This window comes from Rhinopithecus roxellana, chromosome 21, assembly GCF_007565055.1.
Source record: "Rhinopithecus roxellana isolate Shanxi Qingling chromosome 21, ASM756505v1, whole genome shotgun sequence".
Classification (NCBI taxonomy): Eukaryota; Metazoa; Chordata; class Mammalia; order Primates; family Cercopithecidae; genus Rhinopithecus; species Rhinopithecus roxellana.
The window spans coordinates 28408982-28424907 of record NC_044569.1 but is presented as its reverse complement, the minus strand read 5'-3'; the positions used below and the strand labels follow the sequence as shown (position 1 = coordinate 28424907).

At 36.8% G+C, this 15926-nt stretch overlaps 1 protein-coding gene across 1 annotated transcript in view; it reads left to right on the top strand.

Moving 5' to 3' along the window:
* The window catches only part of TMX3 (thioredoxin related transmembrane protein 3), a 41046-nt gene that overhangs the window by 6529 nt on the left and 18591 nt on the right, over positions 1 to 15926 (top strand). The window contains exons 5-8 of the mRNA XM_010358892.2: positions 6595 to 6640; positions 7899 to 7979; positions 10048 to 10147; positions 10764 to 10841. Coding sequence (XP_010357194.1) covers positions 6595 to 6640; positions 7899 to 7979; positions 10048 to 10147; positions 10764 to 10841 — 305 coding nt within the window. The remainder of the gene's footprint in view (positions 1 to 6594; positions 6641 to 7898; positions 7980 to 10047; positions 10148 to 10763; positions 10842 to 15926) is intronic.

Below are 15926 nucleotides of genomic sequence, written 5' to 3'. Positions count from 1 at the left end.
AGAGCTTCCTAGGTCAGGCGGTGTTTTGGATTTTATCACTTGTCAGTAGGCGGTAATACACATTTTTGTGAAGACAGTGACTTGATAAAAATATTTTTGGCAGCGACTTTTAGGATGGGAAATAAAGCGTATGTAGAAATGGGGAGATCATCTAAGTCAGCTTTGTGTATATATCCTGGTGTTGGATGCTGGGAGCCTGGTGGTGTGGGTGGTGGCAGTAGAGTATGATGGAAACTAATTTTCATAGGCATAGTCCGTACTAAAATCACAGAAGTAACAGATTGATTGGCTTTGTACTGTAAAGGAAACCAGAAAAGAGAATAGTGTGAGGTTCCTAGTATAGTTACTGAACTGTGCTACCACTGGGTATATGCAAAATACCAGTTTTAATTTTGTGTGTGTTTCTAAGTTACCAACAATTTTGAATTTGTGGTCTTTTAACTGATATTTGTGAATAGGGACCTACAGTGTAGGTGAGATACTAGTGCTGAAATTATTGAGTCACACGAATGAAGTGTTGAAATTTTGAGAGGAGAAGAGATAAATGGCAGAAATTGTTAGAGACAGAGGGAGAATATGTTTGAGTTGATATTTCTTTGAAATAAACTTTTAACAATGTCTAAGAAGTTATCGTTTTCTGCTGTTGCTCTTGAAAGTAATTTGTTTCCATATATATATATATGTATATATGTTGATTAGATGTGCATACACATACTTCTTCATAGAAGCGCTTATTCATTTATTCACTCAATCAATGTTTACCGAGAACTGTTTGTCAAACACTGTGCTAATCTCTAGAGATTAAAGAAAGACGCAGACAAATCCTGCTTGTCCTAGAAATGCTTACAACATAATAAAGGGAGAAAGATGAATAAACTAACAAGAGCAATAAAGTCTTAAAAATGGCAAATTGTTGTGATCACTTGAATAGGTCAGTGGAATCATAGAGTCATGTATAAAGGAAAATGGGAATATGAAGAAAAGTAGTCAATGAGAAAAACAGAGCATATGAACCAGTAAAAATCTTAGTGGTAAAGTGTTCATGTAATACTTCAGTGATAATTAACAATTTACATTGTCAAATTCTACATTGTATCTAATTCATTAGTTTATTATTCAGTATTAAGTGCCCTGTATTCTACTATTTATTAAGTGGCACTATGATTAGGGAAAAAAATAGCCAAGATTGTTTTCCTGAGTCACTTAGAGAAGAAAGTGTTTTAAATGCTATTTTTAAAAAGCAGTAGTAAGACCTCATACTCAGGTTGCAACTTTTTACTCATTGGATATGGAATGCTAAACCTCCACTGTCCCCCTCAACTACTTGCACCTGACCTTGCATAGTGAGGCTTGCTTGTAAATCCTACTTGAATTATCCAAACATAGTTTAGTGAAGAAAAAAAAAATCCCTTTGTAGAAAAGTTGTAGAGTTAGCATTCATTCATTTAGCAGATACTTAATGTGCTTACCATGTTAGGATATGCCTGCCATATACCAGGTACTGGTGATACATCATTGAGCAAAACAGATAAAATTTTCTGCTTTTATGGAACTTACATTCTTGTGGGAAAAGACAAACAGTAACCTGTGAACATTAGTCAATTGTCTAATGTTATTTTCTAGACCATTATTAGAGTTAAATGTCAATGATGGAAGCATTATCCACTTAAATATTAGCACCAAGGGAATGTTTTATGTGTAATGAAGAAACGTAGTATCTTCCTAGTATTAAAGAAGTTAAGTATTCAAAAACCACCACTCACATGTTACAAACAGATTTTTGCCTTGTGAATTTCAAAGTTTTCCTAAATTTTTCAAGGCAGCTCAAATACAGACATTTTAGTAGAACTTGGAATCAAACAGGTGAAAAATGGAATTATTTTCAAGTCATCTGTCATTTTGATTCTAGGTCCACCTATAGAACACTAAAGGATTGACTGTTTCACAGATACCTCTTGCAGCCCCATAGGTTGCTTTTCAGACAGTCACGGTATCAGTGTTCCTCAGCATGTAGTCTGTAGACGACCTACAATAGAATTACCTGGGTACTTATTGTCAGTTCAGATTCTGAAGGCCCACCCCAGTCCTACTGGTGAAAAGTGAAAACCTTTGCAATTGGGTCTTAAGAGTCTGTATTTTTTATTTTATTTATTTCTTTCTTTCTTTTTTTGAGACAGAGTGTTGTTGCTCTTGTTGCCCAAGCTGGAATGCAGTGGCGCAGTCTCGGCTCACTGCAGCTTCCGACTCCCAGGTTCAAGTGATTCTCCTGCCTCAGCCTCTTGAGTAGCTGGGATTACAGGCATGTGCCATGACGCGGAACTAATTTTTTGTATTTTTAGTAGAAACGGGGTTTCACTGTGTTAGCCAGGCTGATCCCAGACTCCTGACTTGAGGTGATCCGCCCTCCTCCTCAGGTGATCTGCCTGTGTAGGCCTCCCAAAGTACTGGGATTACAGGCATGAGCCGCAGCGCCCAGCCGAGAGTCTGTATTTTTAACAGCACTTCAGATGATTGCACTGCACACTGAGGTTGGAAAACCTCGAAGTGTAGAATGTTATTTTGGTAGATAGTTACAGGATTTTAGTGTGGGGTGGGATAAGACTATTTAAAGTGATGAAGGTTATACAATTTCTAAGAGTCTTTGATAAGAACTCATTTCTCAATCATATATTAAATCATTGCCGTAGTTGGAAGCAAGTGTCATCAGACTCAGTCCAGCAAATCTGTGTGTACAGAATTTTTGAACTAAAGTAATTTGAACTGTTATGACTTAGTCTGCTCTGTGTTTGGAATTATACCAAAAATGTCTTGATGCATAGAGTTAACTAATACCATAACCAAATAATATAAAAAATTATGTCCAGTGTAAATCCAGACACGTGTTTTAGCTTCTCTTTTTGTACATACCTCTTCAAAATGAGTGCTAAAAGTATTTTGCATTTGGAAGTTAAAATATGACATAAAATTACCTGTAGTGGCATGCTGATCTTTATTATGAACCACTGAAATTCTGTTATTCTCCAAACTAAGTGTGACATCATTTTATGATAAAGATCACATTTTAGCCCTCTTTCTTGTGTAAGTTTGGAATGACATTTGGCCAATAACATTCTGACATCTTGTTCATAGATTGTAGTTAAAATTTAATTTTACCTTTCTAGATTATAAACTCTGTTTGGTCAGTGACTGTTTCAAGGCTTCTCAACCTCGCATTATGGACATTTTGGGGCTGGATAGTACGGTGGGTTTTTTTGTTTGTTTGTTTGTTTTTGGTGCAGGGGAAGTCAGTGACTATGTTTCAAGGTTTATCAGCCTTGCACTATTGACATTTTGGGCCAGATAATTCTATGGGGTTTTTGTTGGGAGTTGGATGGGAGGAGGAATCCTGTGCATTGCAGGATGTTTAGGAGCATCCCTCACCTCTACCCACTAGATACCAGTTGTGTTCTCTCCCAACTTCTTCCTTCCCCTTACTCACTGTTTTTGACAAAATGTCTTCAGTTGATGGTAAACCACTGCCATATTTTATACCCTTTTCTTGCTAGACACGTAGTGACATTCAGTAAATACTAAAACAGGTAGTATCTTTGAGCTAAAAAGGACTTTAGAGGTTGAGTAACTTCTCACTCCTTTCACCCTTTCCCGTTTTATAGATCAAATAACAAGGCAACTAGAAATGAAATGACAGTAATTTCACACACCAAAGTTAGAAACAGAATTAGGCCTAGTATCCAAGCTCACCGTGATTCACATTCATACTTACCTCTAGCATCAAACTGTTACATTTCAAGAAGAAAATAGAAATGAAGCAGAAGACTTCATGCTGAATCTTGTTTTATAAACATATAAAATCGTAAAACTTCAAAGGTATAACTCTTGTTGCAAATGGACTCTTCAATTTATGAGAGAATTGAGCTCAGATTTCTATATAAACTATTTTTCTCTAATATGAAAAAGTGAAGAATAAAAAATTTAAAGTCAATTAGACCCCGTTTCAATCACAGCCCTGCTGCCTACGCAATGTTTGCTGTCAAACAGGTTACCGAATCTTCCTATTTTAGTTTCTTAATCTGAATTAGCTCTATTTTTTTCTTCCTCACAAAATTGTTTTCTCTCAAACAAGTTATCGAATCTTCCTGTTTTACTTTCTTAATCTGAATTGCCACTATTTTTTCCTCCTCACAAAATTGTTTCGAGGTGCAATTTTAAAATATTAATGCCAGTTAGAAAATATTCTGCACATTAATTTTATTAATACTATGTGTGCATTGTGTCCAGCAGCTAATTAACGAAGTCAGGATCAAGAGTAGGAAGGAAAAGGATCTAGCATTTAAGAGTCTTCTATGTGCCAGACTCAAATTGTGTTCCATCTATTTTTTTCATTTTAAAATCCCAACCTGTAGCCCTGCAAGATGAGTAGTATTCTCAGAAGGGGAATCCGAGAAGTATAAAAAAAATCCAGAGTTACATAGACAATAAATAAAGTTGGAATTCTAACCAGGGACATTATGTGTTTGTAACTCCCACTTTGCTTTATTAAATTAAATTAAATTTAATTAATTAATTAATTTTTTGAGGCGGAGTCTTGCTGTGTCACCCAGGCTGGAGTGCAGTGGTGCGATCTCTGCTCACTGCAAGCTCCACCTCCCAACTTCACACCATTCTCCTGCCTCAGCCTCCCAAGTAGCTGGGACTACAGGTGCCCGCCACTACGCCCGGCTAATTTTTTGTAGTTTTAGTAGAGATGGGGTATCACTGTGTTAGCCAGGATGGTCTCGATCTCCTGACCTCGTGATCTGCCTGCCTCGGCCTCCCAGAGGCTTTTTAAAAATATTGTACTGCCGTTTCCCGTTAGAGAAATCTAAGGCTGAAGATTTATAGAAGTTACTATCAATTAAAATTAGGTCAGAAGTGAAGGTTAATGTTCATGGTCAAGAAGCCAAAGGCTGTGAGTTGGGTGATAGATCTCCCTTGTCCTGACGTGAATACTGAGGTCAAGGAAATGATGTAATCGGGTTAAGTGTGGAGCTGGGATTTTTCTCTCTGAGGATTATGAGATCCACAATATCAGGCTATGAAGCACGACCAGTATGTTTTCTCATTGATTGCATACTTTATTTTCTTTATTTGATTTGTGTATAAATACATTTTGATTTAAATGAGTTTTAGTTGAAGGAAAGGATTAATTTGGAAAGGAATCATTAAGAATATTCATTATTCACATAATCTCTCCAAAGTAGTTTCTGTGTTTTTGCTGGGAAGAAGGCAATCTCCATACCCACAGTCTCCAATTAGAACATACTTGACAGAATGAAGTCCTAGATTACAGATGGGCACAAATAAATTACATGCTTGCTGTGAGTTTGCGTGTCTGTTCAGAAGCAGGACCTATATCTTCAGAACTTGAGTTCTTAATTATCACCTCTGCTGTCTATGCTACCTCTAAGGAAAATACGTGTTGGCCACTGTCCAGGTCTCTCTATTTGCCTATCTCCATATGTTTAAGGGAGAAACTAGAGTTGACAAAGGAAGGAAAAATTTTAGATATTATTTTGTCACAAATCGACTGCCCTTATTCTTGTGAATTGAATTGGTGAGTTGATGAGAAACCAAAGACGGGTGAAGATTACTAAAGTGATTGTTAAACTGGAATTCAGATGCAGTAGGTTCCTTACCCAAATGTGATAGCAAAATACCCTGGAAATAAAGAAAATTACAAAGGGAAAGATTATGTGAATAATACAGTGTACTTTTCATATACTAGGGTATAGTTTTGTAAATATCTTTATGGTATAATGTGTGTTAACTGAGAATATTTTTTCTTTCCTGTCCTGGTGGTGTTTTGTCTGTAAAGTAGTGTTGCATTAATTTGGTATATGATTTCTCTACTTTTTAACGTCTTATTTCCTTTTTGATATTCGCTTGTTTTTGTTACTTTCTCCTTTCCCCTCAAAAGATGCTATTGTAGCATCCATTCTCATTTTAATTCATGTGAGGATTTCAGAATAATCTTTGAGATAATTAAAATTACTCTAGGTTATCACAAAAGCAGAAACTCCTAAAACAAAGTTGCTTTTCAATCCTATGTTGACCATAGTGATTAATTTTGCAAATACAAGTTATGGTTTTAAAATTAGAATACACTGCAGTTCTTTGAAAACTCAAAAAACACTAAAGGAAGAGATGGGCTTTTTTTTTTTTTTTTTTTTTTTGAGAGGAGTAAATAAGACCTAGAAGAAATATTTGTCTTGGACATGAAGTCAAATGAGAAGTACTTATGTATTTTTATTTTTTTAAACCAGAATATCTTTTAAAATAAGTATTTTATAAATTTTTAACTATTCTTTTGACATGCATTTCTTATTTTGTCATAGTATTTTGTGCAGGTCACAGATTGGATTATTAAGTAATTGTTTTGTATGAGAATGTCCTGTTTTTTTCTTTTGTGTGAGTTTATATTCTTAAGACTTAAAAACAACGTATCTATATGGGTTGTATAAATATTTCTATATTTTTAAAGTAAAAGGCTCATTTGTTACCTAGTTTCTCATATTTAAAAAAAATTTAGAATGCTTTATTCTTTTTCTTATCAAGGCATTGCTTCAGAGTTTGGAGTTCGAGGTTATCCAACAATTAAGCTGTAAGTTGAGTGTTGTATGTTTATATGTGTATTTTTATTAGTTCACTCTACTTAGTAGATTCCTTGGAGGATTGAAGATTGGGGTTTGGCCATTCTTTATAAGTGAAGTATGTAATTAAAGGAGAGGGACTGCTTCTTTATGCTTTTCTTCATATTTAAGTCATCATGTTGTTTACGGCTAATTCACATGTTTTGCTTGCTGTGTGATATGCGCTGTGCAGGACAAGGTATACAGTCATAAATTATGAAAGGTCTTTTTCCCTTGAGGAGTTGAAGCGTGGATTGTGAGATAAAAGAAATACAGAGAATCAAAGTTGATTATATTAATTCTAATCTGTAGGTGTTGATCAAGTCTAATAAAGTGTACAAGTTGAAAGAAATGTGGTAATTCTAAAGGACTTGTTTTGTAATCATGACTTCATTGCATTTTCTCATGATTTTCATTAATCTTATTTTGGTAATGTGGGGAGCTGTGGAATTGTTCTGAAAGTGATTTTTATAATAAAGTAAGTTTAAAAAATATTTGAACAACTCAAATTTTTAAATGTAAAGGATTTCAGTTTATATCTTGGGTTTTATGTTGACCTTTCTCCTTCCCCCACTTTTTAAAAATGTTTGCTTAGCCTCTTTTACTTTTTAAGTTAAGTAAATCATCCTATCTTTTCCTTCTGTTTAATTGTAAGTATTCTATTGTGCTTCCCAATTTTTCCTTTTTAAAATTTTAGTTAATTAGGCACACAGATTAATTCATTGGTTGGCTTTTGAAGAATTATGTAAGTTTCTAGAAGAACTGTTTTTATGCATCGTTCTACTCTGTAATGTTGGAGCATCAAATAATTGTAATGTTGTATTAACATTTGTTTTGCCTCTTCCAAAATACTCTTATTTCCCTGTCCTTTCATTTACCTTTTGAAAGGGAACATAGTGAGAATTATAGTGCTTTAATTTTCCAAGCTCTTGACCATGAGTGTATCGATTATTTTTCAGAAGGCATAGATACAATGCAGTTATCAAATGCAGAGTAAAATATTTTCATGTAATTTTAATAGAATGCAGCCTCTTTCTTTTGTTTTGTGTTACTGGTCCTCTGACCAGCCTAATGCCTACCATATTTTATGTGAGAGCTAATTCTAAAACTTCTCTGCATTTGCTATTTTATATAATATAATTTTATGAAACAGTGGATAATGACTAACATTAAATATTAAAACAGTTAAAACAATCTGGGTTTTAATCTTTTTTTTTTTTTTTTTTTAAGATTAAAAGGGGACTTGGCATATAATTATAGAGGACCACGAACAAAAGATGATATTATTGAGTTTGCTCACAGGGTATCTGGGTAAGTTATTAGGAAAGGCCTTTACTGTATGTTACTAATATTTGAAAATTAAATATATTTTAATAGACTGTATTGAACAAACATATTTTAAGGACATACCTAGATAAAATTTATTTGATTATTTACTTATGAGAGAAGATAGGGTTATACAGTATATCCAAAGAAATGCTTTAAAGAAACAGAGACCATGGTTTGTATTATATACTTGTTAACCTCACGTTTAAATTCATTTTGTCTATAGAAGAATTTTCCCTAGTGATTTTTTTAATACATTTTCCAGATTTTGATTACGTGTAGCAACTCTGTGAATCTTTATTTTATGATAATTTTGCTTTTGGACTGCCTGGTTCAGAGTTTTCAACAAAGCCTTGGGATATTATTGTTCTGAACAGACTTGGGCTTTCATCCATACTCTTTGATACTCGAAAATGTATTTTAGATACAACTAAAATATTTTTCATTATTTATCATGTACTGCTTTCTGCCAGCTGTGAGGTATTCGTGCATTTTATATTTAGCATGTGACATAGTTAAAACCCAAAGATTATTCAAGTTACTGATCCCTAAGGTTTTACTGATAAGGAAACAAATTCCTTTGTAAGCATTTCTTGTTGATTTGAATTTGTCACTGATTTATTTAAATCTATGTTTTGATGGGATATAAAGAAAGTCAGTGCTTAGAATTATTTAACATGATCATGGTGAAAGTTCTTGAGGAGAATGGTCATCAAGCTGTGTTAATCTTTATTGGCTTTAAAGTATAGGCATTTATGAGTTTAACAGGATATATTATACTGATAGTTTTAAATAGCTTTAATTTAAATTAAAATGGAATGGATTTGTGGTGGTACAATACTGTCTCAAATTATTTGAGAAAATTCACAGGATTAGGAGTGATCTTTACATATTAAATTTGTGGTGCTTACTGATGTAATTTTCACTGTATTTTTCTCATTGACCATGTTTCATTTTATTTCCTTTGTGAATAAATAAATTTTGAAATAACTTTGTGTTGTATGAGGGGAGTACCAGTGGGAGGTACTGAATCCTCCCAGGATTTATATTAGTCACTATGTTTGGGAAATTTTTAAAGAGTTTTGGTTGAGGCTTAAGAAGGGATTCATTCTCCTGATGTAATTGGAGATTACTCTATTGTAGATGAAATTTCAGGAGTCAGTTCTGAAGTTGCATCACTTGCAAGTTAATTACTAAGTATTAAAATAGAGGCGAGGGTAGAGTGATGATGCAATGCATTATAAGGATTTTGAAAATATATTGGCTTGTGTTCTGCTCTTTTTATAAATGTGGTAGAGTGAAAATTATATATTATAATATATACACCATATGTAAGAGATGACTACCTCTTCTTAGTTTTTTAATGATATTTTATAATTGAAGTGCTTTATAATAACCTATGATGTAATTCATTTCTCAATCTATTTGCTTTGAAAAATGCTTGTATAATAACATTTTTTGTTTTCATGAGGTTCTTATGTAATGTTATGACTGTCATTTTCCGTTTTATTTTTTCTGAAAATGATTAATGATATGCTTTTTATACTTTTGGATTTTAACCTCCGTAGGGTACTTAAAAAGTGTATACCTTTTAAACTGACAGAGTAAGATATAAATATTCTCAATAAAGTACTATATATTCCTGAGATGGTATTTCACAGTGTTTTTTGTGAATGATGTTTTAAAAGGGAGAAAAAAAATAATTCTCTTGGGATGTGTTTTGTTTTAGGCTGAGGATTGTAAATGGGCAATAGTTGTCTTTTTGCCTATCAAAATACTGGTAATGATGGTACTCTCTGAAGGGATGTTTTGACACTTATTTTGAAACTGATAGATTAAATTGTGGGTACTATGTTAACCTTTTATATGTATGTGCAATAGTAGTCATAGACCACAGTTTTGTTAGATTCATGTGGATTTTGTGATATACTTAAAATGCAATTGATATATTACTAAAAATAACTTGAGACATGATTAGTTATAGTATAAATAGGAGTAAATTATGTACTTCAGTTTATAATTCAAGTTTGTTTTTTGTTTTGTTGTGCAACAGGGCTCTAATTCGACCACTTCCAAGTCAACAAATGTTTGAACATATGCAGAAGAGACACCGTGTATTTTTTGTTTATATAGGTGGAGAATCACCTTTGAAAGTAAGACTTTTTTATTCCTCAGAAACAGATGTATTGTAATTTAATTTACTGTGTAATCAAGACCACTAGAAACTCAGAACTTATTCTGCTCTTACTAGAAATATTTTCATTCGGTCTAAGTACTTCTTATAATAAAAATACTTCCTTGTATACCCTCTGTCATGTTTGTCTATATGAAATAGAAGTGTGTAAAAAGTGAGTAGATGTTGCCTGCCTTAGTATTTTTTTCTATTATTAACCTGGTTAAGTCTTGTACTGCTTTTTCAAATTCTGACTCTTTGAGACTGCAGACTTTGTATGTGTATACACACATATCATCCTATAATCATCACCATCATTTTGTTTGTCTAATTTATAATTAGATGAATACCTACAAATTGAACTTATGTTATATTCAATGAACTTTATTTGAAGAAAGATAAAAGCTCTTAATTACGTTGGCTTTGCCTTAGAAACAATTTTATTTGCTTATATTTCTTCTTTTCACCTAAAAGGATATAAGGTAGCAAATTACAGTGGTGACTCTTACTACATAAGGTAACTCTCATTGTTTAATGAGGAATGAATTTTGACCTTTAACATTTTTCAATGACTGTTTTTGTTTGTATCTTCATAGGAGAAATACATAGATGCTGCTTCAGAATTGATTGTATATACGTACTTCTTTTCTGCCTCAGAAGAAGTGGTTCCTGAGGTAATATTTAAAATTTGATTTTAATGACAATTTTATTTATTAAATTATTACTTGATTTAATAAATAAAATTTATTTATCATTTCTTGATTAAATTATTGATTTTAATATCAGATTTATTTACTGTGATGTGTGTAGAAAGAGTAAACATGCTGATTCTTTACAACTGGTATTAGATTTCTTTTTATTAATAAACAAATACCATCAGATTCATAGCATTTAGGGATTTACATTGGTGCTTCTTTCTTTTTAAAATAAAAGCAGTGATGACAAGTGATACCTCAAACTCCTAAATTGGCTTACAAGTGGTGGATTATTGTGTGTGTGTGTGGCAAATACTGTGATTTTTGGGTCCTCAAACTGAGATAGTGGTCCTCACTAAACTAGTCGATAAACAGAATATCATAAGTGCCATGAAAAAAAAATAAAGGCTAGGTGCAGTGCCTCATGCCTGTAATCCCAGCACTTTGGGAGGCCTAGACGGGTGGGTCACCTGAGGTCAGGAGCTCGAGACCAGCCTGACCAACATGATAAAATCCTGTCTCTACTGAAAATACAAAAATTAGCCGGTCATGGTGGCACGCATCTGTAGTCCTAGTTGCTTGGGAGGCTGAGGCAGGAGAATCACTTGAACCTGGGAGGTGGAGGTTGCAGTGAGATAAGATTGAACCACTATACTCCAGTCTGGGTGACAAAGCGAGACTCCATCTCAAAAAAATAATTATAATAATTAAGGCTGGGCCTGGTGGCTTAACGCTTGTAATCCCAGCACTTTGAGAGGCCGAGGTGGGCGGATCACAAGGTCAGGAGTACAAGACCAGCCTGGCCAACATGGTGAAGCCCCATCTGTACTAAAAATACAAAAATTAGCCAGGCGTGGTGGCGCAGGCCTATAATCCCAGCTGCTCAGGAGTCTGAGGCAGGAGAATTGCTTGAACCCGGGACGCAGAGGTTGCGTTGAACCGAGATCGCGCCAGTGCACTCCAGCCTGGGTGACAGAGTGAGACTCCATCTCAAATAATAATAATAATAATAATAATAATAATTTTTTAAAAATTTAAAACAGTGTAGTAGTTGGGGCAAATAGGAGTGGGATGGGTGCTATAGGTTGATTGGTCAAGAAATGTTTGTCTCAAGAACATACTTGAAATGAGACTTTTATATGATATGAAGGAGCCGTGCAAAGATCTGTGGATACAATACTCCAGAAACAAGGAACAGATAACAGATGTCCAAGATGAGAACACACCTGACATAATACGGAACAAAACAGTAGGCCAATGTGACTGTAGTGCATACAGTGCGATGGGAAGTAGGTAGAGAGCAGTGTAGGCTTTGTAAGTCATGGCAGTGCATGTGATGAAGTTGAAGTTTGTGACGAACATGGACCAATGTTCTTGTTTAAGGACATTACTCTGTGTTAAGTGCAGAGTGCATTAAATAGGTATGAGAGTAGGTCCACAGATACCAATTGAACTTTTGCAGTAATCTCAGAAATTTGGGCTTGATGGTTAGTGAGAGTTGGGAAGAAGTGAAAGGATTGTTGTGTTTAGAAGATAGAATTGTCAGAGCTTGCTGATCTGGAAGAATAGGAAGGAATCAAGGGTGACTCTTAGATGTTTTGGTTTGAACAATTGAGTAGATGGTGGTATTTTATGAGCTTGAGGAATATTGGAGAATGAAGAGGTTGAAAATATGGAGAGTGAAAAGTGCTTTGAATTTTCATTTTAATTTGATTCAGAATGTCATATTGGGAATCTAAATATAAGCATCAAATAAGCGGTTGGACATAGGGGTCTAGAGTTAAGTCAAGGCTGTGTAAAGAACCTTCCTAGACATGGGAAGCAATTTTTTAAGGAAATAAGTAGGCCCAGAACCTGAGGTCAGCAAAGGAAAATGAGAAAAAATAGTAAATTAGGAAAAAGAGATGAGTTGGAAGCCAAGATGAAGTGTTTTAAAAGGAGTTAACAGTTTGTGTGAGAATTTTGCAAAGTGATCAAGAAAATAATGAGAGGAAAATAACCACAATATGTGCCCACATGGAGGTTGTTGGTGGTTTTCAGAGGAGTAGTGGGGACCAAAACCTTATTGGTGTTTGAGAGACACTGATGACAAGTAAGAAAGTGGAGATCGAAAGTGTAGACTTCTCTTCAGGAAACTTTTAATGAGTAGGGGACCTTAGGAATTTGGCAGTAACTCAGGGGAAACATGAAAGAAGTCAGGGGAGTTTTTCTTTTGAATCAATATAAATTATAAAAAAAAATTGAAATATTTTTCTTTTCACAAAGGTAAGTCCGACATTTCATTTCTTTTAAATGTTTTAATGTTTAAATATTTTGAGATTACAGACTTGCCTAAGTAGGTGTTTAATGCTTCCTGCAATATATGTAGGTGTTTATCTTATGTACCCCGCAATGATTTTCGACTCCTGGAGGAACCTCAGTTTCTGGACAACCTAAACCCATTTTGGTTTGCCAAGTATTTTATGCATATGTATTTACTTTTGAAGGGGAAGGTAATGTCATGGGATCCTTAGGTTGTCGCTTCACCACCAGAAACCTCTGTGGCCACTAGTGCCTCTGCTTGGGTTTTGCTTGCACCCACTGGGCTTATTCCGCCCACTCAGCCTGGCAGGCTGCACTTGGCTCATGCTACAGGCCCAGATCCCATGCCTGCCAAGGATGAGCCACGCATGGAGCAGCAAGGGGTATGTGAGTGAGCAAGTGTGGGATCTGGCCACTGCACACAGCCAGGCATGCTGGCTGCCACAGGGAAGGCAGCTCCAGGCACCTGCTGCATGTGAGGCTGTGGCTGGACTAGATGTGCTGCAAGTGGCTTCCACTGCTGCAAGAAGCAGCATCTGGACAAGGGGAATGCAGTGGCACCTGAAAGCTCAGAAAACACCAAGAACTGCAGAGCCCTGAAGAGGGTGTTAACAGTGTGTCGCAGCCCTGACTTGGGGAGCCCCAAGGTCTGGGCTCCCAGGAGGGTCACAGCTCTCCTCTCCTTCTTGTCACGTGCAACATGGTGACTGGGGGGCATGTTTCAGTCCTGTTTGCATTACAGCTCCTTCAATCCCTCCATTGAGTGGTTCCCAAGTTCTTGTCCCACATCCAGGAAGAATGAGGTACATGGACAACTGGAGGTTGAGCAAGGCAGAGAGGAGCTTCATTGAGCAACAGAATAGCACTCAGGAGACCCGAGTAGGTAGCTCCTTTCCACAGGCAGGTCATCCGGACAAGTCTGTGTCTGGCTTAGTCTGGGGTTTTTGTGTGCTCAGAATTGAGGAGGTGCATGCTGAGTGGTCCATGGGTGGCCACAGTCAGGCCTAGAAAAGGCACTATCCAGTTGGCTGTATGGTCATCAATGAAGTTCTTACTCCAGACCGTGGACTTCACCCAGAACTGGTAGCCTGGCCCCCAGGCTTCAGGCCCTCTTTGGCCGGAAGTTGGGATTTTACTGGGGACCCACTCCTTCCTGGCTAGGAACCTGTCTGACTCCCGCCATCATCATTATACCGTCTGTGGCACCCAGGCTGTTCATGCCGAGGAGTGCCTGCAGATTGTGCTGAGCCAGCCTCCCTCCCACGCTTGTCGATGTCCAAAGTCTGGAGGAAGCCCAGGCACTGGTGGGAGCTGGCGTGTCAGTGCCGCCCTGAGCACACACACCCGACTAAGTTGCGACAACACTCGGGCTCGGCCACAACTTTGTTCCAACATCAGAGCGGGCACTGGGAGCAGGAAGAGGCCAGGGAGCAGGAGCAGGCATTTTTGAACCTGCAGGAGTTGGGGGGGAGGGTGGCTGCTTTCTGGGTCCCAGAGAGCTCAGGGATGCCAGGGTCCAAAACCACTGCTGAGCAGCTTCAGCTACACCCGGGAGCGTGGGGCGGGACTTGGTAGCGGGTAGGACTCTCCCGCCTGTTCCCGGCCCCCACTGGCTCCACGGAGCATGCAGCCGCTGCTGCACCTCCCCTGCTGCAGCCGGCATTCCCGCAGCAGCTGCTCCAGACGGGCTGCCACTGCCTTGAGTAAGATGAGGAAAAGAGGCCACACTTGCCATCAGAATCTCCGACAGGGTTCCCAGAAGGTTACAAACCACTGTTCTGGAATGCCCTGATGTAACATAAAGGCTTAAAATGTACTAGAATCTGAACTTCTTACACATTTTTGTCTCCTAAGTCCAGTGAACCAATTTTTGTATGAGAGATGAGAATGTATGCTAGGTCCTCATCTACAAAGCTTTGCAAGCAGTTGGCACTTGGAGTGCACCAGAGGATTTGCTGTGTTCTAGGCCCTGGCACCATTTGACACCATCTTAATCCTCAGGTAACAATGAGGTGTCTTAGGCCAAAATCCCTAGAACCCAGAGAGCCTGGGTAGGCATATATATAGCACCTGTTATGTAAGCATATTTAGTATTTGTGCATTACTTCTATTATTTTTTTAATTGGCCTTCTCAACTAGTTTGTTTAGTCATTCTTTATTCCTGAAGATGTTAATATCTGTCATCTCCCTTTTTTAGTTTTAAGGATGTATTTGGAAAAGTCTGCTGGGGGAAATAATAGTTAGTTCAGAGAAATAGGAGTTTTACTCCCATAGATGATTCTCAAATAAGGGCAAAGCCCTTAATTTTGTGGTCTTCCCATACTTTGAATATTAATGTTTTGTCCTTCAGAGCTTCATTAGCCTTGCAACTGGTATTTATGAAAACCCCAGGAGATGCAGTAAGGGGGTACAAGGATGAATTTAGACAGTTTCTGACTTCAGAATACTTACAGATGAACGAAGGAGATTGGCATGCAGACTATAACAGTAATAGAAGATAGTTGAAGAAAACACGGGAGAGGAAGAGAGCTTCAGAGTATGTGAGACTAGATGGCTGGAAGATTTGAGACTGTGTCATTTGTGTTCTAGTAAGAACCATTCAGGGATGTTGATGAAAGAGGGAGGTGCTGAATGCTGAAAAATACTTCCTAAGCATCTGTGTGGATGAGTTGCCAAGAGCAGGTGAATGGAGCATGCTTGACTTAAGAGCTCTTGCACTGCCCTTAAAATTGTTATTTTCATAGTGCTATATCGTTTTTTAAT